This window comes from Lethenteron reissneri, chromosome 37 (genome assembly GCF_015708825.2).
Source record: "Lethenteron reissneri isolate LAM-NWPU_2019-01 chromosome 37, ASM1570882v1, whole genome shotgun sequence".
Classification (NCBI taxonomy): Eukaryota; Metazoa; Chordata; class Hyperoartia; order Petromyzontiformes; family Petromyzontidae; genus Lethenteron; species Lethenteron reissneri.
Genome location: NC_083815.1, coordinates 2,545,914 through 2,573,348, shown reverse-complemented (window position 1 = coordinate 2,573,348; position 27,435 = coordinate 2,545,914). Strand labels below are relative to the sequence as shown.

At 51.7% G+C, this 27,435-nt stretch overlaps 2 protein-coding genes across 3 annotated transcripts in view; one reads left to right on the top strand and one right to left on the bottom strand.

Moving 5' to 3' along the window:
* Window positions 1-2,165: 2,165 nt before the first annotated feature.
* Window positions 2,166-26,655, top strand: LOC133351347 (transcription factor ETV7-like). Of its 2 annotated transcripts, XM_061566472.1 has the most exons (8): window positions 2,166-2,861; window positions 15,804-15,927; window positions 17,385-17,549; window positions 18,258-18,341; window positions 18,483-18,971; window positions 19,351-19,493; window positions 21,965-22,065; window positions 23,659-26,655. In XM_061566472.1, exons 1-8 carry the CDS (start codon window positions 2,826-2,828, stop codon window positions 23,807-23,809), a joined length of 1,293 nt encoding a protein of 430 aa, XP_061422456.1. In that variant the 5' UTR covers window positions 2,166-2,825; the 3' UTR covers window positions 23,810-26,655. The 2 variants fall into 2 exon arrangements, with proteins under 2 accessions (XP_061422456.1, XP_061422457.1); XM_061566473.1 differs by lacking the exon at window positions 15,804-15,927.
* SAMM50 (SAMM50 sorting and assembly machinery component) overlaps window positions 25,983-27,435 on the bottom strand; it is a 49,663-nt gene continuing 48,210 nt past the window's right edge. Inside the window, exon 15 of the mRNA XM_061566471.1 lies at window positions 25,983-27,000. Within this exon, the coding sequence (XP_061422455.1) occupies window positions 26,955-27,000 (46 nt within the window). The 3' untranslated portion in view covers window positions 25,983-26,954. The remainder of the gene's footprint in view (window positions 27,001-27,435) is intronic.

Below are 27,435 nucleotides of genomic sequence, written 5' to 3'. Positions count from 1 at the left end.
CTATGGGGACCTCATTTGCCAGTAAAAATATGATAATTGGTTCTTTACCCTTCTATCTGGCAACAAAACTGACACCTTTTTGCAAGGAGTCATGTTTGCATAGACCGCAATACCTGCAGTCATAATACAAACAAAAGAACATAACTCTGATAATGTGCACTGTCCTTGAAGTTGATTGGTCCACACCCGAGACAGCTTTCCTTCGAGCCTAGTCTCATATGGGTTGGACCAGATGACGCGCGCCTTTTGGCGTCATCTGGTCCAACCCATATGAGACTAGGCTCTAAGGAAAGCTGTCTCGGGTGTGGACCAATCAACTTCAAGGACAGTGCACATTATCAGAGTCTTGTTTTTTGTTTGCATTATGACTGCAGGTATTGTGGTCTATGCAAACATGACTCCTTGCAAAAAGGTGTCAGTTTTGTTGCCAGATAGAAGGGTAAAGAACCAATTATCTTAAAGAATGTGTTTTAATGTTTTTTTTTTATTTAGGGCCCCTTTATAACATTTGCTACAGTCCCCGCACGAACTTACTCCGGGAACTGTCCGTGTTGTGTGGTGAGTGACGACTTGCGGGGCTTGTTGCTGGCCAGGATAACACGCTGCGCTGTGCCCCCCCTCCCTCCACCCCAGCCACGTGTCAACTCCCCTGCAAGCCGCGAGCTCCTGTCGGGTCTCGGCTGCGTCCCTACGTGGCGCTGCTTGCGCGTCTGGCGTTGCGCCCTTCCTGTTCAGTGTGTTGATGTACGTGTTTCGAACTTCCTTCGCACCGTACGTAGCCGACCGTGCCAAGCGAAGGCGTGTGCAGCTTTGTAGCCCGCATGGGTCACGAATCCGGCGACCCGAGTTCGATTCCCGCTCACGGCCAATGGCAGTGACGATTATTTGAACCGGTCATGGGCATCGCCTAGGTCGACTCAGCCTCAAATGAGGTGCGATGTATGAACATCGCCACGAGGGAGACAAATGTGGCCGGGCGTGGTGCTGGCCACCCACCCCCTCGTGCGCCGTGCCGGCTTTCATAGGTGCTCGCTAACAGCACTTGCCCCAGCAGTCTGTTAAGGCTACACGGGGGATCTTTGTTGCAGGGTGGGTGGTGTGGGTTTGTGTGTTACTGAGACCACTCATCTCAGTCAACCCATGGCGCCTGGGTCTGATCCCTAACCTCCTGCCAGCGAGACCTCGACACTACACGTGGCCTCCAAGTGCACCTAGCCTGGCACAAGCGCCGTGGTGACGTCACCGTGGTGAACGGCGGTTGCTGTTTGTTGAGCACAGGCACAGAACGTGCTGCGGTCAGCAACGAAAAGCACTACGTATTATCGAAGTGTGTGTGTTGGTTTGTGTGTCGGTGTGTGTGTGCGTGTGTTGGTTGGTGTGTGTATGTGTTGGGTTGTGTGTGTGTTGGTTTGTGTTTGTGTCGGTGTGTGTGTTGGTTTGTGTGTGTGTTGGTTTGTGTGTGTGTTGGGTTATATTATGGATGGGTTGAGTGTGTGTTGATGCGTGTGTGTTGTCCAGTTGTGTGTACAGTATCATCTGGAGTGTGTTGCTTGATGTGTATAACTGTGTAGTGGTGTGTTTGAGTGTGTTTGTGTGTGTATGTATGCGTTATCAGTGCGTGTGAATTGTTCATTTATCATCCAGCAGCATTTGTTTGAGGAAGCAAACTCTGGACAGGGTTTCGACATTTTCGCTTTCATCAGCAGAGGCAGGCCGACGAAGCACGCTGCCGGATGACAATTTCTTATTGGCAAGGGCACTCCGAAGAGAACAAGCTACATTGGCAGTGATGCACCAGCATAAATCATAACAACACAAACTCAACACAGTCGTCAATAACACCGTGGCCTTGATGAAACAATGTCCTGTAATGGGGCGACGTTTCGGCCAACGTCCCTTCTTCATAAGCAAACCGAGCGCGGTGACGACCCCGTTCAACGCGAAACAGAAACGCACTCCAACACGATGTGGAATCTACCCGGATTCACAAACCACTCCACCACCCCCATCCGCTCTCTCTTCCTCTGCCCCCCCCCAACCTCCACCCAGCACTCTCACACACACACCACCTCCATCTCCCCCCACCAACCATCTCCTCCCTTCCCCCCCTCTCTCCCATCCCTCCCTCGACCATTTAGGTTTCTCTTCCCGGAAAGGCTGAACGTCAGTTTATGCAAATCCTTTCCGGAAAGTAAAGCCGCTCTCTGCAGCTCTCTCTCTCTCGCTTCTTCTTCTTCTTTCTACCCTCGTATCCGACAATCATCCCTCCTCCTCGCCTCTCTTTCACCTCCCTCTCCGTCTCCTCTCTCTCTCTCGTCGCTCGGAAGAAGGAGTTCAAGGAGGATCAGAGTAACGATTTGGGAAGGCGACTGTGGTTGAGGAGGAAACTCGACAGTGGACGTCCGCACGCGGCACACGCTCGTGATCGTGGCGATAGCGAGCGTCTCCTGGGTTTACATCGTCTTCAAGTTGTCATCATCATCATCAAACTCATGATCGTCAACTAAAGTTATCATCGTCTTGATCATCATCCTTGCTCACGATCATCTTTGAACTTACCAATCGCCACTCATCAAACGTATCCATCACCAAACGCAACAATCATCAAATCATCATACCAGTAATTAATCACCAATTAATCGTGAAACCTATCATCATTAACAGGCATCGCCCGTCAATAACATTTCCGTATCATCATCACCATCATCACCGCCGTGGTTGGTGTCTTGCAACGAGAAGACGAAGAAGACGCAAGCTTCTTCTTGTGCGAAGACTTCCCGTGTTTGTGTTCATGTCCTCGTCCCACTAACGTCACCTGCACAGCCATGAGCGAGATCTCACCTGCCCAGCACATCATCAAGGTGAGCCGCCACTGTGTGTAGTGTGTGTGATGTGAGTGGGGTGCGATGTGTGGTCTGTATGGTGTGTGTGATGTGTGTGTGGTGAGTGTGTGTGTGGTGTGTGTGTGATGTGAGTGGTGTGTGATGTGTGTGTGGTGAGTGTGTGTGTGGTGGATGTGAGTGGTGTGTGATGTGTGTGGTGTGTGTGGTGTGTGTGATGTGTGTGACGTGTATGTGGTGTGTGATGTGTGTGGTGTGTGTGTGATGTGTGTGGTGTGTGTGGTCTGTGTGTGATGTGTGTGTGATGTGTGTGATGTGTGTGTGGTGTGTGTGATATGAGTGGTGTGTGGTTTGTGATGTGTGTGTGGTGTGTGTGATGTGAGTGGTGTGTGATGTGTGTGGTGTGTGTGATGTGTATGTGGCGTGTGTTGTGTGTGTGGTGTGTGATGTGTGTGTGTGATGTGTGTGTGTGGTGTGTGTCTGGTTCATGGTGTGTGATGTGTGGTGTGTGTGGTGACTGCCGGTGTGCGATGTGCGTTGGTGGGGAGCGGTGGCGCAGCGGTTAGCGCCGCGAACCCCAGGCCACCCGAGTTCGATTCCACTTCGATTATATCCGAACCGGTCCTGGGCCTCCCCTAGGTCGACTCAGCCTCGAGTGAGTACCTGGTGCGGTGTGTGTAGTAAACATCGCCACTCGGGGGGGGGGGGGGGGGGGGGAGACAAAGGCAGCCGGGCAAGTTGCTATCGGCGAGCACAGTGGTAACAGGCCGAAACGGTGGCCAACACCACACCGGTTGTTGCCTTCGCGCCACGGTACGCGTTTGAGGCCGAGTCCACCTAGGGGAGGACTGGATTCGATTACAGTACTGCCTTGGCGCCAGCGCGCTAACCACTGCGCCACCGCTCCTCTCACAACAACCTACACATGCCACGCGCAACTTAGTTCAACGCACACGCATGTAACCCACACGCACACGCATGTAACACACGTGCAGCCTACACAGTTCTGTCGGGGCAAATGCTGTTGGCGTGCGCCTATGAAGGCCGGAAACGGTGTGGCTGGTGATGTGGTCAGCACCACCCCAGCCCCTGTACCCCTCCACCCACCCAATACCCAGGTACACACCCACCCAATATCCAGGTACACACCCACCCAATACCCAGGTACACATACAGCCACAGGTACACACAGAGACAGACACAGGTACACACACAGACACAGGTACACACACAGCTACAGGTACACACACACACAGGTACACACACAGGTACACACACAGACACAAGTACATACACACACACAGGTACACACACAGGTACACACACAACCACAGGTACACACAGAGACACACACAGACACAGGTACACACACACAGGTACACACAGACACAGGTACACACACAGCCACAGGTACACACACACAGGTACACACAGCCACAGGTACACACACACACAGGTATACACACAGGTACACACACAACCACAGGTACACACAGAGACTCACACAGACACAGGTACACACACACAGGTACACTCACACACAGGTACACACACAGACACAGGTACACACACACAGGTACACACAGCCACAGGTACACACACACACAGGTACACACACAGGTACACACACAACCACAGGTACACACAGAGACACACACAGACACAGGTACACACACACAGGTACACTCACACACAGGTACACACACAGACACAGGTACACACACACACAGGTACACACACACAGGTACACACACACAGAGACACACACACACAGACACACACACACAGGTACACACAGCCACAGGTACACACACTGTACCCATCTTCTTGGTTTTTTCGGTAAATTCACGTAGAAGGGAAATAATGAAATAAAAAATTTACACTGTACCCATTTGAGGCCGAGTCTACCTATGGGTGAGACTCCGACATACGACACGGGCAGCCGCTTTCCTGCGCGGTGTGCTGGGCACGAGGCTGTGATAACAACAAAATGCTGAGAGCAACTCGGATTCAATTTGACATAATCACAACAGTGTACCTATAAGCACACACACAGTCACACACTCGACCACATGTAGCTGAATGCGTGTGCTCTCACGTCCTTCCAGATGCACAAGTGGCGAGCGAGACGCACGTCCTGGACGTGACATTATGTTGTACGCGCTGTGTGCATTGCATCCTATTGAAGCGCGCCGGTCGTATAGGTCACGCCGATGTCAACGCCGTGCTGTGGCTATGATCGTCGTATTCGTGGTTCTTCCGGTAAAGTCACGTAGAAGGGAAAGAATAAAATAATAACATAAGACAATACAATATTATTATTTTAGTATTTCCCTTCTACGTGACTTTACCGAAAGAACCAAGAATATGAATCCCTGCAGTCACGAAAGCTTTCAATCGAAATATAAACGCCGTGTTTAGCATTACGTATCATGGGCTCGCACTGGTGAAGTATGGTCGACCCAGTTCCCACCACCTGGCAGGCAGACGACCCTCATCCTGCAGTGGGCTGCTGCGTCTACTGTACGTGTACATTACATGTATATAACAGGACAACGTTTCGGGCAACATCCCTTCGTAGCATGGAAAGTAGCACATATGGTGTGCATGTGCTATGAAGAAGGGCCATTGCACGAAACGTCGTTTAATACAGCACACCTGTCAACAACCCCTTATCGGTGCCCTACCTTATCACGGATCAATTCAGACCGGATTGGTCATCCCGTGCCCCTTGAACATCTCAGCGTTCACCCCACAAAGTCCCATCACAAGGGGAGAAACACAAACAAATAAGACACAAATATGACACGTTTTGTTGCCCGCATTAAGACGGCTGTACGTCGTATGGACCTGAAAACTCAATTTCCCTGTACAAGAACACGGGGTGATGAACCGTGTCGGGTGTTTGTGGTTCATGCAAACTTGATTTGAAGCTTTCGTGACTGCAGGAATTACTCTGTGGTTCTGTCGGTAAAGTGACGTAGAAAGTTTCATGCAGTACTTGATTCTTTGCAAAAGGTTCCTGTTTGAACATCTTAACATATTGGAAGAAAGGGTAAAACCTACGCTTATTTTTTGTCATACTTTGATATTGTCCCATTTTGATTTCACCAGCTCACAACTTTCATTCTTGAGTCAGAACCAGTGCGCAGACACTCCATCCCTAGCCCTGCTCTGCTGTGAATAAGGCCCATTGCCCAAAACGTTGGCCAATCCACTCCTGTACGAGAGCCTGCCCACTGCGTTGCGAGTCGCCTCTCGTGTCAGTGCGGGTTGGTGATATGAGACATTGTTAATTGGTAACGACAGGGAGCATAGATAGACCTGTGGGTACTCTACAACAACTGATGTCGCTGCACTGCACTGTTGCGAGCAGCCGACTGCGTCTGTTATCAGCCCTATCCAGCAGCAGAGAGTGGTGGACATGGAGCCCTGGTCAGTGGTGTAGTAACTACATTATCAGTGGTGTAGTAACTACATTATCAGTGGTATAGTAACTCCATTATCAGTGGTATAGTGACTACATTATCAGTGGTGTAGTAACTACATTATCAGTGGTATAGTGACTACATTATCAGTGGTATAGTGACTACATTATCAGTGGTATAGTGACTACATTATCAGTGGTGTAGTAACTACATTATCAGTGGTGTAGTAACTACATTATCAGTGGTGTAGTGACTACATTATCAGTGGTGTAGTAACTACATTATCAGTGGTATAGTGACTACATTATCAGTGGTGTAGTAACTACATTATCAGTGGTGTAGTAACTACATTATCAGTGGTGTAGTGACTACATTATCAGTGGTGTAGTAACTACATTATCAGTGGTGTAGTAACTACATTATCAGTGGTATAGTGACTACATTATCAGTGGTATAGTGACTACCTTATCAGTGGTGTAGTGACTACATTATCAGTGGTGTAGTGACTACATTATCAGTGGTGTAGTAACTACATTACCAGTGGCGTAGTGACTACATTATCAGTGGTATAGTGACTACATTATCAGTGGTGTAGTGACTACATTATCAGTGGTGTAGTGACTACATTATCAGTGGTGTAGTAACTACATTACCAGTGGCGTAGTGACTACATTATCAGTGGTATAGTGACTACATTATCAGTGGTGTAGTAACTACATTATCAGTGGTGTAGTGACTACATTATCAGTGGTGTAGTGACTACATTATCAGTGGTGTAGTAACTACATTACCAGTGGCGTTGTGACTACATTATCAGTGGTATAGTGACTACATTATCAGTGGTGTAGTGACTACATTATCAGTGGTGTAGTGACTACATTATCAGTGGTGTAGTGACTACATTATCAGTGGTATAGTGACTACATTATCAGTGGTATAGTAACTACATTATCAGTGGTGTAGTGACTACATTATCAGTGGTATAGTGACTACATTATCAGTGGTGTAGTGACTACATTATCAGTGGTATAGTGACTACATTATCAGTGGTATAGTGACTACATTATCAGTGGTGTAGTGACTACATTATCAGTGGTATAGTGACTACATTATCAGTGGTATAGTAACTACATTATCAGTGGTGTAGTGACTACATTATCAGTGGTATAGTGACTACATTATCAGTGGTATAGTGACTACATTATCAGTGGTGTAGTGACTACATTATCAGTGGTGTAGTGACTACATTATCAGTGGTGTAGTGACTACATTATCAGTGGTGTAGTGACTACATTATCAGTGGTATAGTGACTACATTATCAGTGGTGTAGTGACTACATTATCAGTGGTGTAGTGACTACATTATCAGTGGTATAGTGACTACATTATCAGTGGTGTAGTGACTACATTATCAGTGGTATAGTGACAACATTATCAGTGGTGTAGTGACTACATTATCAGTGGTATAGTGACTACATTATCAGTGGTGTAGTGACTACATTATCAGTGGTATAGTGACTACATTATCAGTGGTGTAGTGACTACATTATCAGTGGTATAGTGACTACATTATCAGTGGTGTAGTGACTACATTATCAGTGGTATAGTGACTACATTATCAGTGGTGTAGTGACTACATTATCAGTGGTATAGTAACTACATTGTCAGCTCAGGGTGCGGCGATGGGTCAGGTGGGGGCCCTCAATATTCGATGTGAATTAAAATAAAACGTGGAACGTAAATTAAAGCATCTTCCAAAAAAAAAAGTTTGAACCGCGTTTTGAAATTTTTTTTGTTCTTTTTACACTTCTTGAAAACAAATCTCAAGGGAGGCCTAACTCGTAGCTTTGGCCACGAGGGGGTTGGGGGGGGCAAGGCACCTCCTGCATGCCCCCTCGCTCGTTCCGCCACTACTGCCCTGGTGCACGGAGTGCAATGGGGGGCCCCCCTCTCTCTCTCCGGCCCCCAATCTGTCACCTCTCGGTAGCACGGCCCCCCTCCGGCTCACGTGCCTCCTGCGGTCCATTTGCAGCGCCTGAGCACTCGGCAGCTATCGCACGGCTCCCATCACGGGCAGCATTATTTATTTATTCGTAATCAGGTGACGGCTCTTTCCCCCTCCCCTCTCATCCCCGGGATCCTCATTCCTTCTCCCCCCACCTCCTCCTCCTCCACTTCCTGCCCTGCGCTCCTCCTCCTCATCCCGCTGCTCATCTCGAGCCAAGCCCTCCCCTCTGTCCGTCTTGGGGCACTTCCGTCCCGGCATTACCTTCCCTCTGCAGTGCCTTTCTCTTTCTGCGTACATTAACATCCTTGACTCTACATTCCCATGCGGCGTGTCACGGGCACGCAGTTTTGCGCGCGTGAAGCATCTTCGCGTGCTTGCCAAATGCCCAACATCACGCTGTTATCCACAAATGCACAACACAATGATAATAAAGGAATAATAATACATTTCTACCTACGTGACTTTACCGAAAGAACTAAGAGTATGAATCCTTGCAGTCACGAAAGCTTCAAATCTAGAAGCTTCAAATCTAGAAATAATTTACTGCCCTGTCAGCCCACTGCTGCATGAAGGCTTCTCCTTGCAACTTCGGTCACGGGGCATGTGTTGACCATACCTCACCTCACTGGTCAGTTCAGGACGGTTAAGTTGACGGGGGGGGGGGGCAAGACCGGTTCAGATACCACTGATGTTAGCTGTGGCCGTGGATCGAACTTGGGTCGTCGGGTTCGTAGCAGTGCGCGAACCACTGCGTCACCTCTCCACGAACACACAGAACACGTCGTAAATATGTAACCAGTTTCGGAAAACATAATCACGCTTGAAGTGAATGTTCTAACAACGCCGAGGAACGTGAGCCCTGTGGTGGTGGCGCACAGAGCCACATCCGCTAGAGAAATATGACCACACACCGAGACGTGGGTCACACCTTGCCACGGCGTGGTCACTCTTGCAAACGAGTTCTCGCTCCGTGGAAAAAAAATTCTTGCAAGGTGTGGCACGATTAATTGTCACGATTATGGGGGTTGGCATTAAATTCGAGATCCGATTAGACTTCATTTTTTTTACATTACGGTATAAAAACTAGTGTGGCTTAAGGTACCACGTGAACTTACGTGCCAGATTTAGGAATGGCAAATAATCGTATCTTACGCGTGCAATTCAAGGTGAGCATCGTGAGCATGAGAATCGATATGAATTAATGAACTGACTTGATGAATCAATACATCGTGATACCGCTAATAAAGACATAGATGGGCAGTCAGACAATTTAAATGAATATATAATTTGTTGCAATTGTCTGGTATTGTGTGGCTGTTTCCCGGTCACGTAATTAACATTCGTGGCCACGTGAGGAGTGTCTCCGATCTGTATACTTGCATCTAATTTCTATTTAACCAGCTTACTGTACACTGTCACTGTGTACATCTATCAGGAGGAAGATCTGGCTAATACATTTACGAGGCCCTAAATGCAACTACATCTCGAGGCGCTGCATAGAAACGGTGAGCACGTTTATTTTCACAGAGATGAGCAGAGACTTGAAACAGGGGCAGGGAGTCAACGGCACGGATGGCTGGAGAAAGAGGGTTTCGGACTACAGAGGAGAAATGTTGATCTACCACTGAGCCACACGCGCCCCTCGTGCATGTGTGCGTGCCTGCGTAGTGCTGGCCACCCCACGAAAGGATGACATGCAAATTCGTGAAGCGTTCCACCGTTAGTTTTCGTGGGGTGCAGTATAGCGGTTCGTGCGCTGCGCTACGAACTCGGAGACTTTAAGTTCGGCCAACGCCAGTGACGATGATCTGAACCAGTCCTGGGCCTCCCCTAGGTCGACTCAGCCTTGAATGAGTACCCGGTGCGGTGCGTAAACATCGCCACTAGGGAGACAAAGGCGGCCGGGCGTGGTGTTGGCCACCTCGCCCCCCTTGTGTGCCGTTCCGGCCCTCATAGGTGCTCGCAAACAGCACTTGCCCCAACAGTCTGTTAAGGCTACACGGGGGATCTTTGTGCGTGTGCGAACCATGTCGGTGAACGCCGTGCTCGACGGCCGTGCCGAACACGCGGTCCCAACCACAAGCAGCTCCCAGCTCGGAGCCACCAACAAGCGCGCGCTCACCCCGGAACCTCTCGTTGTGCCTTTAGAGAGCGTGAGGTGGGAAGTGAGGCTGGCTGGGTGAATGGCCAGGTGGCTCGCTGCGTGGCTGCATGGGTGAGTGGCTGGATTGCTGGCTGTGTATATTGGCTGTCCAGGTAGGCAATGGTTTGGTGTTCTATGAGGCGGTGGCCATGTGGCTGGCTGGGTGGATGGATTACTTAATGTCTGGCTGGGAAGTTGGGTCAGTGGCTAACTGAAGGGCTGGTTGTCTGGCTGGGTGCCTGGCTGGGTTTCTGGCTGGGTGGCTGGGTGTTTAGCTGGGGTGTCTGGCTGGTTGTCTGGCTGGGTGCCTAGCTGCATGGCTGGGTGTCTGGCTGGGTGTCTGCCTGTGTGTCTGTCTGGGTTTCTGGCAGGGGTGTCTGGCTGGGTGTCTGGCTGGGGTGTCTGGCTGGTGTGTCTGCCTGGGTGGTGGGGTGCAGTATTTCAGTCCAAAGTGCAAGAGCAGAGTCCCCCGTGAGCCACGGGCGCAAAAAAAAAACTGTTCTGCCGTTTCCCGTAATGCATCAGGAAGCTGTGGCCCCGAGCCGTGCGTGATAAACGTGCGTGAGTGAGTGTATGTGTGCGTGTGAGTGAGTGTATGTGTGCGTGTGAGTGAGTGTGTATGTGTGCGTGTGAGCGAGTGAGTGTGTATGTGTGCATGTGAGCGAGTGTGTATGTGCGCGTGCGTGCGCGCGCCTAAGGGAGCGCTGTCGGTGTGGTTTGCTCTCTGGGCTATGATCCCAGTGACCCAGCTTCAATTCCCGGCCAGTGACAACACCGGTGTGGGAAATCGGAATTCGAACCCTGCGGTTGGTCTCCCACTAGGGTAGACTCGGCCTAAATTTACATTGACATTTTTTCACGACGGCAGTTCGCCGTCATGAAAAGTACGACACAAAGGCGGACAGATTTATGCGATGAAGGCCATCCCACCTGCTTGTGCCACGCCGACCTCAACAATAATAGGCGCTCGTGAACAGTAACTGGCCCCCCCTGATGTGCAAGCGGATAAGGTGGCATGTTTGTCGTCAGTTTTGCATGCGGGTCACTTTCCGGCGATGTTTATAACGCTCCGTCAAAAAACAACAACCACCACCACCAGCCCCCACCCCGTGCTGTGACTTATCCGACGTGCCCACATTCCCGGTATCCGCGGGGCATTTTGACATTTTTCAGGAAGCGGAATCTCTCTCCGCCGCTGGCACCCCAGGGGCGGGCGGGCGAGAGGGCCGTCGCTGTTGTTGGGGGCAGGGGAGGGGCAGGCCGCGGGGGGGGGGGGGGAATTGACCCCGACATGAACTCCGATGACAGTGCGCTGCCTATAAATAAACATGTGCCAGTCAGGTGCGCGATCTGGCCCGCCACATTTCAGGCTAAGTCGACCTACGCGAGTTGTACAACAGCAGCAGCCGCCTTTTACCAATAAGTGGCGATTGCTTGTGTCGAGCGGGATTCTCTTTGAGGCCTCATCAAGCGGTGAACGTTCGCTGGGCAAGAGGTCAGGGCACATACTCAGGTGTTATGAGTTGACCGACTGAGATGATTGGCACCGCCTGTGCCCCCTGCCGTGCCACCTCGCTGTATTTTAGGCTCTCCGCTCGTTGTTGTGAGCGTCGCTCCTCTGCCCTTCATTGTTGCTGGAGGGCGACTGGCTCCAACTGCCCAGTAGCAGCAGCGTCCTTCACGAGCCTCCTCCGCAGAGGCCGATCTTGACACCGCTGGTACAGGTCATCGGCAAGGCCAATCAGCTCCACAACTTCCTGTACCGCATCGGCTCCATCTCTTCCTTAGCCCGTGCCGTGCCCCTGTAACCCCCTCTATCAGGCCAAACAGGCTACTTGAGTAAGCGGTGGCCGGGCAGGCAGGCTACATGACCCAGCCAATGCAGCCTTCCTTGCCGGAGGAGCTCACCGATGATGGGATCGTGCCCAAATGTGGACACAGAGACACACACACGCGCGCACACAAATACGTACATACGCATGTGTGCCGCGTGCATTACCCAGGTTGTATTTGAACCCCCACCGCTGCTGTTACCTGGGCGTCTTCGCTAAGCAAACCTCGCTCTGCCAACAGCATCAGGTGTGGGTAGCGATACCCAGGCCTGGATAGTTTAGGCTGAGCCATGGTCAGGTGACATTGACCTCAGGTTTACGATGGTTATTTTGCACGCGCGTGTGTTTGTGTGTGAGGAGCAGTTAGCCAACAACAGTGACGATTATCTGAACCGGTCCTGAGCCTCCCCTAGGTCGACTCAGCCTCAAATGAGTACCTGGTGCGGTGTGTAAACATCGCCACTGGGGAGACAAAGGCGGTCGGGCGTGCTGCTGGCCACCCACCCCCTCGTGTACCGTTCCGGCCTTCATAGGTGATCGCTAACAGCACTTGCCCCTATAGTCTGTTAAGGCTATACGGGGGATATTTGTCTTTTGTGTGTGTGTACAAATGACCAAGGTCACCCCCACACTATCACTAACCCTCACGGCCCTTCGATGCCACAATCAAACCCAAAGCTGTAGCCGGGTGTGGTGGCAAGTGTTGGTGGATCACGCAGAGATTTGCGAAACTCCCAAACCCATTCGGCTGCGAGGTGGTGGCCGCTAGGATGTTGACAGAACGTCAGGAAAGTCCGGGAGCCCGGTCCACGTGGAACTTTGATGGTTATCTGTTTGTACGTGTGCTCACTTCTCTCCGAGTACTCCCATATAATGCACTTGTCATGTCTGCGTTCCCTGCCTTCAACCCACGCTAACCAGCGTGGCGAAGTATGGTCGCACAACCGCCACGGCACCTGCGCAGACGCGGGGAGACCCTCGCATTTTCACTGACTTCCTCCCGCCCCAAACACGGCTCTCGCTCGATAAAATAACTTGGCCAAAAAATCCCACTGTGGCAGGATCCTCCCGAGAGCGAGTCTTGAGACTCGTTGACGCTTTCCTGGGTAAATAAATTACATTCCTCAGGATTAAGTAGGAACTGAAGCTCGCACTGTTGATAACTTATAGGCCAGTGAATCTGTGTGAGAGCTACGGGGCAATAGAGGGCATTGGCTAAACGCGTATCGACGATAACTTTGCGTTGCTAAGCCATTGATCGGTGCCTGTTATCGCGGAGGCGATGATGGTGTCACGTTTTCGGGGCGAATGCTTCGCTCAGACGTGCGCTATTGTATGTACGTTGAACTTTTTTCGCATCGTACGTAGCCAACCGTGCTAATCGGAGGTGTGTGGGAAGGACAACAAACTAAACACATGAAGCAGTTCTAAAGGAGTGATTTTAAATCTAGATTTAAAAGTGCAGAGCTCCTGTGCCTTCCAAATATCGGAAGAAAGAGCATTCCAGATGGCCGCAGAAGCGCATCCGAAAACGCGCGATGCAGTGACCATCTTAATTCGATGATGACCAGAGTTCGCGTGATGGCTATTGACCGGCCGGCGAGCAACAAGGCCATAAGTTCGACTCCCGATGGTAATTCCCGCAGAGGGAGCCGGGCGGGGGGGGGGGAAAGTGGTGGAATTTTCCATAGTTCTCATCTACTGGTGCACGTGGCTGCGTCAAAGTGTCCGGGCCTCCTGTCAGCGGGCGCGCTCGCAGCAGAAACGAGAGAGGCCCGTGCACATTGGCGGCGCGTGTCGTTCTGGTCGCAGGCCACACGCAGGCTTTCACCGAGTGCAAACTCATCGCGGCAATGATTGACGAAGCCAGAAACTGACGTTGACCGCGGTAGGAGGTGGGTCGGCGTGGCGGGGGCAGAACGTTGGCTCGGCAGAAATGCTGTACGTCCGAAACATTAGGGGGAATAGTTTCTCGGGATGCGGCCGAATTTGGCTGGTTGTTGGGGTCGTGGCGAATACTGTGGTGACCGTCGTGGTGATCGTGGCGGCAGCGTGGTGGTGGACATGATGGTGGAGGTGATGGTAGTGTGATGGTGGTCATTAGGGTAGTTGGTGGAGGTGATGGGCAGTAGGGAGGATGATGTTGATTATCGTGGTCATATATAATGTCGTTGTGGTGTTGGCAATGGTAAGAGGCTGGTGATGACGATAGCGATTATGATGGTGGTGTTGGTGACAGCAGAGAATGGTGGTACATTGGTTAGCACACTCCATTATGACCCCAGTGACCCGAGTTCAGTCTCCATCCATAACTAACATTCGTGGAAAGTGGCATTAGAACTCATCCTGAGCCGCCACTTATGTTGACCTGGCCTTAAATGAATAACTGGAATGTTCTGTGAACGTGAGCACGAGCAAGTCAAAGCCACGTAGGCATGGTGCTAACGACACCACCCATTCGTGTCCTACGCCAGCCTTAATAGGCGCTCACGAACAGCAGTCGGCCCAACACTATGGATACACGGGCAGGGATCTTTGCCTGTGATATTGGTGATATTATTGACGACGATGTTGTATGTATGTTGAATTTCTTTTGGGGGGGAAGGACAGCAAACTAAACACAAAAAGCAGTTCTATGGAATTTCCTTTTCAGTCGTTATGTTAAAGTGCACAGCTCCGGCGGCTTCCTAATACCGGAAGGAAGAGCGTTCCAAACAGCCGCAGGTGCGCATCTGAAAGCGCACGATGCAAGTGACCGGCGGCCAGCCAAAATCCGGTGCTGCGACGATGCCGATGGTGGCCGTGTGTTGCTCCATCGCCAGTGCTCATCGCTGCGATCAGACCGCGCGGTGGAGCACTGGTGGATAAGCGTGGTTGCCGTTTGTTTTTGTTCATCTGAAATTTGCGCGCCGCTTGCAGCTCGGTGGCGAATCGATGGCGGTGGAGCCGCGTGCCGGGGCGCGCTGGGGCACGGTGGGGGGGGGGGGGGTGGCGAGCGGCGATGCTTTCCGCGCTTCTCGCGAACGCGCGCCGGTCGCGCTGCTCGTGCGGTTTCCCGCGTGGCAATCGTCTCTAGCGGAGGCGGAAACGGTGCGTCGATCCACCTCTCGGGTAATCGATCATTTTGACTCGAGCGGCGTCAATCAGTGGTTAGCCGCGACGTGCCGTCAACCTCCCACATTCGGTTTCGGTTCGACTCCCAGCCGTGGCTGACGGCAGTGACGAGTGATATCCGAACCGGTAGCCCCCTTGGTCTATCCCACGCGGTGCAGTACGGTCAGACACTCCCATGACCAGAATGTAGCGTGGAGAGGCCTTTATCAAGGAGTGGATTGACAAAGGGCCGTTACATTGCCAACGATTTGCTCATTTTACATGCAAAGTGAACTGTGCAAGCAAGCAATGGGAATTGCAACAATACAAACGGGGTGGTAAAAACTAAACCCAAATATATTTTGTCTTCAATTGTAACCATGAAGTGTAACAATTCATATACCATGGTAGATGTGTGTGTGCACCAACTAATCCACCATGATATACTGCGGTGTGCAGGCCGAGGGCATCAGCTACACGCCGCCACTGAGTCCGCTGCCGGCGCCGGGCAGCGCACGGACACAGCCCAGCCTCCGGCTCAGCATGGCGCCCAAGGAGGCCGGCCGCATCCCACTCAACCTCGGTGGGGCTCTCTCTCCCTCTCTCCCTATCTGTGTTGGGCACTCTATAAAAACACAGATCGGCCTCGTTATCAGCATCACCTCGGGCTCGTGTCAGCTAACGTTCGACCTTGTTCGACCTTGTTCGACCTTGTTCGTTGGTTTGTTTTTAAAACGCGGTCGTCGCTTCCCTCCCACCTCCAAGTGACAGGGAGGAGGACGGGGGCAGGTGGGGGAGTGTCGCTGCAGGGGCACGGCGCTCGTGGTGTCGGGTGATTCCAGGAACTGCCTGGCACGGCTTGCCTCTGTTTGCCAGGGGTCGTGGAAAGGCACCATTTTTCTCTCCTCCGGTCGTACTTTTGGTTGAGAAGCCGCTAAGCTACGCGGCAAACGCAACCGCGCGTAACTCGGCTGTCCATCCGGCCCAATTAGTGCCAATTAGATGAGCAAGGGGATGATGGGCGAGTGACATCGCGTGGGGTGGACCCCATGTGACCTTTCGTGCCTTGTTCGTCATTTGCCCACGCTGCGACAAAGCGAAGTGAAGCGCGGAGGTCAGGTTGATCTGTTGACTTATCCCAGGGCTTCCAAAAGAGCTCCGGCCCTGGTTCCCATCAGAGGCCGCCCCTCCGTGCGTACAAATCTCCCGCGTTCCAATGCACAAAGAACCGTTGCTTGAACGACCGCATGCTACGCTCATTAATTGATCAGGCAAGCTAGTTGAGGTCATCATCGACTGCAAACAGAGACTCGGATTCAGCGTGGACCCTACGGCTGTGACTATTTACTCACCCCCGGCGGATCGGTGAATTGTCGCGTTCCAGGACCGCGATTCAATTGACATAATTGAGACTTTTTGTTTGTTTGTCTCATACATTTTGCTGTGGCATTTGTTCAGCTTCGTTGGGTACAACACGTGGGATCTGTGTGGTGTGATAGTGCATAAAACTGGCACAGTATACGGAAATGGCAGTGAAGTCAACGATATAATGTGTGGGGGGGAAAAAAAACAGTAAGTGGAATTGAAAGAGAGAAGAATTGGAAATAAGAAGAAACAGTTGGAAAGGGGAACGGAGAAGCGGGACTAAAGGGTCAGGATTGCGCAAAAGGGTAGGGAGGCCGGGACGGAAGTCCCAGAGACGGACAAAGATGAGGGCACGGAATATTTCGATTTAAAGCTTCCGTGACTGCAGGGATTCATCTTCTTGGTTCTTTCGGTAAAGTCACGTAGAAGGGGGGGGGGGAAAAGATAGAAAAAAATTCAAAATATTCATTTTATTAAGTTTTTTGGGTATTATTTTATTATTTTATTATTTTATTATTTCCCTTCTACGTGACTTTACCGAAAGAACCAAGAAGAGGAGGGCACGGCTCAAGATGAACGGCAAACAGAGAGGAGGAGCACTGGGCAAGTATCTGCCGGGAAATTAAAACTCTGGCACAAGCGATGACACAAATGCCCGCTGCGTTCCCATGACAGCCGCCCACCCATTCATGTGGAGCAAAGAGGACGTGGCTCAGTGGCTGCGCTGGGCCGAGGAGGAGTTATCTCTGCGAGCGGTCGACTCGGGGCAGTTCGAGATGAACGGCAAGGCGTTGTGCCTGCTCACCAAGGACGACTTCCGCTACCGCTCCGCCAGCGCTGGTGAGTTGTCGGCGAGCAACGCGACCGCGTGGGTTCTCGCCGTCGAGCTGTACGGCTCTGGGACGGATGCGACTTTGGGGCGTAGCGTGCTTTGTTCGGCACGACGTACGTCCGACGTTCCGCTTACCCGCGTGCTGGGAACGACTTTGGGGACTTGTCGTCAAGCCGCTCACGTTCTCCGTCAATCTTGCCACGGCATTGCCGGATGCCGAATTCGGTCAAACGTTTCTCTTCCCCTTTCTTCCCTCGCGCTGCTCTGCTTTGGGAATTCCGCCCCCCTCCTCCCACCCACCGTCTGCTTTCCCACGGTTCTTGGAAAAGCTCTCGCTTGACTCGGGAAACGTACCAACTCGTATCGATTGCACCTTCAACAGCCTCGCTGTTTGTTGCCGGCCGCTTGGCGTTTGGGCCCCCGAGGCCGGCGTCCGTGATTCGAAACGATCGGCTCGGCCACTCTGGTCGCAGGCAAAAACGTGATGTACGCAACGTACCTTAAACTTCTTTCGCACCGTACGTGGCGCACCGTATGCGGCGCGCCGCGCTAATCAGAGGTGCGGGGAAAGGGCAACGCGTGGGGCGGCGTTGCGAAAAGTTCGGTCAGCGGGGGAGCGAACGGGGGCCGAACCTTGGCCCCAGGCGGCCGAACGTCCGAACAGACAGCGCCGTGTCCCCCCGCCTGGGTGAGTGACACCGTGTGGTGCCCTGCAGGTGACGTCCTGTACGAGCTGCTGCAGAGAATACTGGCCAAGTCCAAGTGTCAGCCGTGGAGCACCCTGCAGCTCTGCTTTACAGGTGACAAAAAAAAACAAAGATCCGCCTTCCACCACGCCCGCTTGTCGCCTTTAACAGACACGTGACATTTCAGAGGAATGATCCAGTATTAAACCGTGAACCGATCGCTTTCTGCCAAACGGCATCTTGGCCGGAACGCAGATTCTTCGCCGCAGCCCTCGCAGCGCTTCACCGTCCTCAAGGACTCTCCCGTGGGCACGCCGCGGCCTTCTCCGCAGTACCGGGCGGCTTCCAACGGCACCGGCGGCGGAGGAGACGCCGCCGCCGCCACGGGCGCCGGCGGGACGCCGCGCGCCAGCCCCGACGACGCCGTCACGCGTGCCCCCCCACAGCCGTCGTCGCACCGAGACGGCAACTGCCGCCCCGTTGTGTTTTCATCGCCGCGGCCCGACCCCCATCCCCTCCAGCTCCACATCCACCAAAACCACCACCAGCAGCAGCTGTACAAGCAGCAGCATCATTACCAGCAGCAACAGCAGCAGCAGCTGCAGCAGCAGCAGCAGCAACGCCTGCTGGGCCCGGTGCATGCCGTGCGCTTCGCGGGAGCAGACAGCGAGGAACAGCCGCTCAACCTGTCCCACCAGCCACAGGAGGCCTCCTCGTCCGACCAGCCGATAGGCCGCATTGCAGGTATCGTCTCGACAGCAACGTCACAGCAACGCCACAGCAACGCCACTGAAAGCCCCGTTTAAAACGTGTACACACAGCGCACACAACACAGATACCACAGACAGACCCCCACCCCTTCCCGAATCGCCCTCGAAAAACTGTTGGGCAAGTGTTCATGACTTGGTGTCGCCAGGTCGATGGTCCCCTTACCGCTCTACGCCGGCACACACACACGCACGGCGCACACACACACACACAGCACGCACACACACACGGCGCACACACACACGCGCACACACACACGGCGCACACACACACACGCGCACACACACACACAGCGCACACGTGGCACTACCTTTCAAACGCTCCGCTGCCCTCCTCCTCCTCCGCGGCGTGCCAGACTGCCGCCTGCTGTGGGACTACGTGTACCACCTGCTGTCGGACTACCGCTACGAGAGCTACATCCGCTGGGAGGACCGCGAGCTGCGCGTCTTCCGCATTGTGGAGCCTAACGGGCTGGCGAAGCTGTGGGGGATGCACAAGGCAAGAGGGTGGTCCTCGTGCCCGCCGGGGCTTCGGATGAACGCGGGGGGGGGGGGGGAGGGCGGTTTAGGGGGTCTGCGGCCTTGGAGGCCCTGGGATTTTGAGGGCCCCGAAAGACGGGTACTCCGCCACCACGCAGAACCGCTTTTGTGTTTAGTTTGTTGTCTTCCCCCCCCACCCCACACCTCCGATTATCACGGTTGCCTACGTACGGTGCGAAGGAAGATCAACGTACACACACACAAAGCACCGTTGGATGAATGCCTCTCCATGCCGCTGGTCACGGAGGTTTGTGGGACCAGGGCTTTGAAGCGCTCAGTGCGGGTCCGTGCAGGAAGGCCCACGACCAGTTCAGGTATCGCTCACTCGCCGCCGCAGTTAGCCGGGACTGGATATTGAACTCAGGTCGCTGGGTTCGCAGTGTAGCGCACTAACCACTGCGCCATCGCTCCTCCCCATTCAGCATATATATTCCAAAAACATATTAAATGTGTATATATGAACCTTATGGCGGGACCCCGGGGACCCATAAGCCCCCAGCTCTCGCATAAACTGCGTTGCGACGTCATTTTATGTCTGTTGAAGGCGAACGACACGGCAGTCTATTCCTCTCGACGAGCGCTACACGATGCGCTAATCAAAGTTTTGTTTATGACGACGGCATTCGTCTTCGCCGCTGCGCTTGGATGACACGACAACAGAACGATCCGCGCCAGGTGGGTCATGGCGTTTATGTGCGCGGTGACGGGGATGATGGGCGAGTGACATCGCGTGGGGTGGACCCCATGGAACCTTTCGTGCCTTGTTCGTCAGTTGCCCACGCTGCGACAAAGCGAAGTGAAGAGTCGCCAAAAACAAATAAATGAATTACGATTTTGACTCGGGGTCCCGCCATAAGGTTCATATCCAACTTTATAGGAGTTGAACACCATATTTTTAGCGTGGTAAATCCTAAAGTGCCATTGGGTAATGGATTCCTTCGCGTCGCTTACGTGTTTTACTTCCAGTTAGGTGCCGACATCAAAATAGGTGCGCGATGGTAGATCGTATTTAAAAACTGAAATAACCAAGGTGAATAACAGAGGTGGCGTTTTGGCATTGGGCATAGGTGGTGGTGAAACGGCCGTCACCACCGTCATCACAACTCCGGCTGTCGCCTGATGAGACTGGTTGTTGTAATTACCGCGAAACCGGCGAAACCTCACAGTACTGGAATTGTAAATGTTGTCGTGAGTTTACTCTCCAACACACAAGCGGTGTGCTGAACTCGTCACGAATTTGCACGTTTTGTTTATGTGACAAAGCTCACTGATTGTCTGTGTCGGGTGGTGGCGGGGTTGAACAACACATTAATATTTACGAAAAAACCTCTTATGGATAACATTGGTCGCGAAAGCCGACTACGTGTTAAACTGAACGTCGTCGTCATCATCATCAGCCACGGTCAATCCACCACACTGCCGAATGCGCGGGTTGTCGACGGGAGAGACCAGGTAGCACCCGCCGCTCACGGCAGCGGACGTCGTGGAAGCTCGTGCCGCCGGGTTCATCGCGCAAAAATTCACGAGCCGCTGAGCCACCATCGCCGCCGTCTCCTGCGCTCCGTAATATTAGTTATACTGCACGTACACCGTGCGAGGTTCTGCTTCGTAACGGAGGTCACCTCAACGGGTTAAAGACGTGCGGGGCGAGTCGCTCTGACAATGGGCCGAGAGCAGGCGAAGTGCGGAGAAAACGTGTCGGCCTGAGCGGTTCGACACGCGAGCGGTCTCGGGCCTTCGTCTGTGCGAGGTGCCTCCCAGTGGGTGCAGCAGTGAGCGCAGATGATACCCCCTGCTGATAAAATGCGACCGCGGTTAACGTGAAACGAGCGCGATTATACCCAGCAGTTAATTTGCGCTCTTGCTAAGCAGTGGGAATGGATCAGGGCCTGGCTGAGACTAGGCTGAGTGGGCCTTACCTGGTAAAATACAAATAGCTTCGAGTTTTAGTTTATAGATTCCATGCTGCTATGAAAAAAATACTCACATTCGTCAATAACACTGTGGCCTATAAAGAGAAAATATAAATAATAGGTGACATTCTGGGTAATGGGCCATTTTTATAGCACATGTAGGGCTATGAACAATGTTCATTGCACATGTCACCTGTTATATATTTTGTCTTTAAAGGCAGCGTTGACGAATGTGTGGAGTTTTGTTATTTGTGCTTGTGCAGCAGCATCGCCACACAATTAACAATTTGCAATAAAAATACATTAATTCAATATATTTTTTCAAATGTGAAATACCGGATTAAGTGAACAACAAAAAAATCTCCGCGCAGCCCCGTCAAATCGAACCGAAATCTGCGATTTCCATTGCAGTCCACTTTGACATTACCGCAAAGTCTCTTGGGGTTCACCGCTTTGGGTGGGAAAGAGCAAAAGGCGAATCTAAATAGTCTCTCGCTTGGTCTCGATGTTCCTGCAGAACCGGGTGAACATGACGTACGAGAAAATGTCACGAGCGCTGAGACACTACTACAAGCTCAACATCATCAAGAAGGAGCCCGGCCAAAAGATGCTCTTTAGGTACCGGACGCGCACACACACACACACACGTGCACACATCCAAAAGACAAAGATCCCCCATATAGCCTAAACAGACTTTTGGCAACTGCTGCTGTTAGAAAGAAGCTTTCGGTGCTTGCCCGCACACACGCTTCAATGTCACTTGAACCACCAGCAAATGAGGAAAAGCCAGAACCATTCACCAAATTGATTTTGAGTTGCACCTCTAGGCAAGATGTGATGTAATCTGTGAATCCAGCAGACACGCAAATAGTATGTACGTTGAACTTCTTTCGCACCGTGCATAGCCAACCAGAAGGTGCGGGGGAAGGACAACAAACTAAACACATTCCTGCGGAGGGAGCTGGAAGGAACGTTGGGTTGCTAGGTCAATGGCCAGGGTCAACGGCAGCGTGGTGTATTCCGCAAATATGGCCGACTGTGAGGGCACAAGCCGACATGAGTAGGTTAAACGTTGAGTTTTATAAGGGCACCACGGGGTGACCAGCCCCTCCCCACCCAGCCCCACCCCTCCCACCCCCCACCCAGCCCCACCCTCCCACCCCCCACCCAGCCCCACCCTCCCACCCCCCACCCAGCCCCACCCTCCCACCCAGCCCCACCCTCCCCACCCTCCCTACCCAGCTTCTCCCCACCCTCCCCTCTCCACCCAGCCCCACCCCTCCCATTTTTGGATACACGACGGACGGACACAATAATCCTCTGTGGGCTGGTGGAACCAGGTGGTTCCTACCAGTAAAAGCAGTTGTGTGGTGAGTGTCCATTGCCTGCGCTGGCTACGAGGTGGATAATTGGCAGTGCAAATCTCTGCACCGATGGATTCTTGAATCTACCTGCTGGTGTGATTGGGTTTCACTTGGTGGTTTGTGTGCCAAATGCATATTAATGGAATTGGCCAAACATCCCAATGCAGGGCCCTCCGGACAAAATGTGGCTTTCCTAGATAAAAGGGCACAACCATAATTACTACTTTTCAATGACTCCCATGGAGATCATCCTTAAATTATCATTTACAGTAATTAACTGTGAATGAGAGTTGGTTGGTCGGAGTAATATATCTTGTGTAGCAATTGGTGAATACATTTACATTGTTCACAGTGATCGTTAAACATCGTCATCGTGAACCTCATCATCTCTTCATCAGCTTATCTAACTGCCATGAACAACAATTGCTTGCGCAACCTACTGCGTCCTGATTGACAAGTGGTGAATGCATTTCCGTTGTTAGCACCGGCTGTAAAACATCGTCAACCATCGTCTCTTATTCAGCTGTCACTAACTTTAAAACAGGTCGATCTGTTTTCCCAGGATCATCCTGTTTTGCCATTAGCTGTCTTGGGAATCTGTAAAAGTCTTCCCGGTTAGACCAGAAGTCCCTGTTTTTTGTCAGTTGCATAATCACACTGCTCAAGGCAACGCGTTGACACGTAGCTCTCCCCTTTTCCATGACGATGAGATAATCATTTTGCCGTGACGTGTCCCATTTTGTTTCTGTAGCCAAGAGGTGGTAACCCCCCCACACACATCACAAGCAAACGATCGCTTCTCCACCCAATGCAGCATGAACGACGCCACCGCCTCTGCCCCTCCCAGGTTTCTCAAGAGCCCAGAGGAGATTGTGCAGAGCAAAACCGACAAGCTTGAGCGCATGGAGGCGTGCGAAGCTGATGGCCCCGCCTTCAAGGACGAGGGCGACTCCTTCAAGGACGAGGGCGACTCCTTCAAGGACGAGGGCGACTGGTGAGGGGGCGACGACTCGGCGGGGGAACGGGCTCATCCACGCGGCGACCGGCAGAGATGGGAAAGGCGGCCGGGCGTTGAACACCAGCTTCTGCAGCCTCTTTGCACTCCTTTTTCATCGGCGCATCCCAGCCAAGCCAGCCGCAGGACCTTTCGACGGCACACGGGTGGGTTTCCCGCTGGCTATTTGCCGGGCCAAGCCGGAGCCAAACCGTGGCCCCCCAGGTGAAAACTCTGGCCTCTTAAAGACATCGCAGTGGGGCTCGGGAACGAGCGGGGCCAGGCGTGACGTTGGTCGGTAACACTGCGAGGATGCAACGTCACCACGTCACCATGTCGTCTCGGACTTGCTCGTTGCGCGGCTCGGCCTCCGCAGTGGAAAAACGACCTGGTGCCTCCAAAGCTGTGCCGAGTTGGCTCAGCGTCGCACCACCAGCAACGACTCGGTTGTGCAGTGGAAAAAGAGGTGTAGGGTTAGCATTGTGAAAACATATCTCCCTTTTCTATTCCAGTACTCTTATTATTATTTCATCACTTCCACACAGGTGCTGTTGGATGTGCCTTAAGTGCGGTGCTCACTTGGGGAAAACGAGTTTCCGCTGACCTCTGCGCGCCTGGCTCTCTAGGCGGTAACTCTCGCGAAAAAAAACTGTTTTTACCGAGAGCTGAAGACAATTCTTCGCAGCCTGCGTTGTGCGACATCCGGAGAGCCCTGGCGGCGGTGGACGTCCGTGCCTATCATCGACGGGACGAGAAAACCAAACGGGCTCAAGACGCAATGAGCCACCTCACCAGGGCCAGTGCGCCAACGACACTTGTACATCGCGGATTCACGGAGACATACGATTGTGTTGGGAATTTTTAAAAAGCGCTCTTCACCGTTAACCCTCAAACGAACACAAAAAAGACACAAACCACGCACTGACGAAAAATCAGAAGATGCGAAACTTCTGATTAAAACCCCCGTCAAAAGCTTTGAGCTGTTGGGGAAACTGCAGAGTGGATTGGTACGAAGTTAAAAAACAAAAGGACACGGCTGGCGTTTCTGTCGTCACAAACAGCAACAACCATCAAACGTTTCTTGTACACACGGACTTTAGTTTGTTGAGGAACTGCTTTCGGTTCTTCTATACACACGTTGGTCAAAATATTGCACGGTTTTTTTTTATCAGAGTGCACTGTGTATTTGTGCAAATGACATTGAACAGAAAACAACCATTGTGCCTAACTTTATTGTTGTTTGTTTGGGGGTTACGGGTTCGCAAGGTACTGTTATATCGCAGGATTAAAATGTACTTGATGTTTCTCGCTTAAGTCAACGTCTTATGATGAAACCGCGGCACGACGAGGGTGTGTAATAATTTTCCTGGTGGCGGGTTTGATTCTGAGAATAGCCGTGCGAAAAGCATTAATAATGAATTACTGCGTGCATTGCAATTGGACGTTTTAAAGGCATTTGGAAGATTCAAAGGGGCGGTTCACAATATTTACACCATTATTATTTTTCTAAAGGCAACAACAAGACGAGGCGCGCGCTAACGAACACGACCCAGCCGTGCCGGTTAAGATGCTGTTTGTGCAACGCTGCCCAGTGTAGCGCCGTGCTGAAACTGTGCAAGCACTCGGGCAGATGCACAAGTCGCTGACAACACACACCGAACGCTTTCCCCCTCTGCTCTTTCTTGCAAGGACAATGATTGTATCGGTGCTGGGCAAGGTGGCTCAGTTTGGGGGTTGAACTATACGTGAACGAGTTCCTGTGTTGTAAATATAGAAACTGTTTTTATCGACTTACGTTTTATTTTTTTGTGCAGACTTTATATTGTTATTTATGCTTTGGTAGCGGATGGGGGTTGTTAAAGAGTTGATTTTTTTCCCAGTTCCTTTTTTTTTGGTTCATGTTGTTTCCAAATTATTATATATATAAAAAAAATCCGATGATGACACTGGATCCATTGTAAAGAGTCACTGCGTCCTCTAAGTTTCTCACACTTCCGTGTTACACCGCTCCGCCCCCCTTCCCGTGTCTGCGCCCTCACCCCTTGCGCACAGTGAATACGTTCGTGACCAACATCGTTAAAACATTTGAGGCATCAAATAGGCTTGTTACATTACGAGTGAAAACAGAACAACGACAGTGTCACAAGGCAGTTGATGAACAGGCAGGAAGACTTGAGCTCGGTAGGTTTGTGTTTATTGAGTGTCACTTTGACAACAGAGAAACACTTTTAATATTTGGTTTGAACGTAACTTTTAATATGATTCATTCCACCGATTAATTTCAAGATGAGTGCATAAGTTAAAAGGGAAAATTACTTCAGAACGCCCGTATCTGCGACCACGCAGGACTTCCGCAGAGGCTGGGATAAAACACGTTTGGGGTTTCCCAGTGCCCGAGTCGAAAGTTCACATCTCCCTGGTTGCTCATTTAGACCCTCGAAAGGGTTATTTTTTAGTGCGCGTACACTGGGGCAAAGTGAACACACGATTCTACATTCCCCACTTTGGATGTTTAGGGGCAGCTGCATGGCCCAACCACAATGGCCTAGCAGTAACACTGACCCACCAGCCCAGGTTGCAACAAAGTCACAAAGGATGGGATTCCAAGGGTAACAATTTGTAGAATTTTGCGAGGGAGTTTCCAAAGATATATATATTTTTTAATGAGTAGACCATTAAGCAGCGCCTTCAGTGTTTTATAATCAAACCAAATATTTTACTGAAAGTGCCAAATAACCGCAAAAATAAACAAGCCCACATCGCCACTCTTGTTAATCAGTTTCCCTTTTCACAACAGGCAACAAGTTGGCGATGGACTCTCACCTGGGTTAATAAAAGGCCGTTGACTTTACACGAGCAAGCCTCAATTCTTCGCAAAGACCTTACACTTTCATCCGAGAAAACCCATCAGCCAGTGCGATTGTTCAAAAGGCCTGCGTGCTACGTATATTTGCTCCTCACCGCGCGCGCTTAACCCACTAACTTCACCTCTGCTCAGGCATTCATTGCGTGTCGCTAAATAAAAGGGGGCTGTCAAAACGCACACTCCCGCGGGCAGCTTTGAAGACACCTGTGGTGTGTGGGGCGGGGGGGCGGACGCCACGGGGTCCACGTCGCACGGGGGTGGTCACGTACGGCGGCGTGCGTCCTTAGAGGAAGCGGATTCCTGCGCCAAACTGAATCCCGTCGCAAATCCTACACACGACAACGCACGGAGAGACGCGCACGGTTACACGGTTACACGCCGACAGGTACACACGCTTGTGCACAATGCCACATTCCTGTGTCAGAGCACAGGCTATACTTCAGGCAACCGTCGATGCTTTCCAAACCAAAAGGTGCATCTCAAACTGTGTTGTGTATGGCCTTTTGTTGGATGAGGATTTCCCCAAGGTGTGCAGGTCATAAGGGTCATTTGAATGGACTTAACAATGCTGTGCAGAAATTTGAGCTGTTGATTCTTAAATCCATTTGTGCAAAGCCTGGTTATTGCCTCGCATGCTTACGTTTTTTTTTTCATGCCAGATTACTCCGGTGTTGATTGGGGATGCAGGGAGCGTAGACGTGGGCGCATAGAATTACAGTACAACGGATGTTTGCTGGACTGCCCCATGCTCACTGACTACGGTA

Coding starts and splice junctions, on each gene's coding strand:
- LOC133351347 (XM_061566472.1), top strand. CDS start 2,826: ATGAGCGAGATCTCACCTGCCCAGCACATCATCAAG. Junction 18,342..18,482: donor CCTGCAGCTCTGCTTTACAG/GTGACAAAAAAA, acceptor GCCGGAACGCAG/ATTCTTCGCCGCAGCCCTCG. Junction 19,494..21,964: donor AGCTGTGGGGGATGCACAAG/GCAAGAGGGTGG, acceptor ATGTTCCTGCAG/AACCGGGTGAACATGACGTA.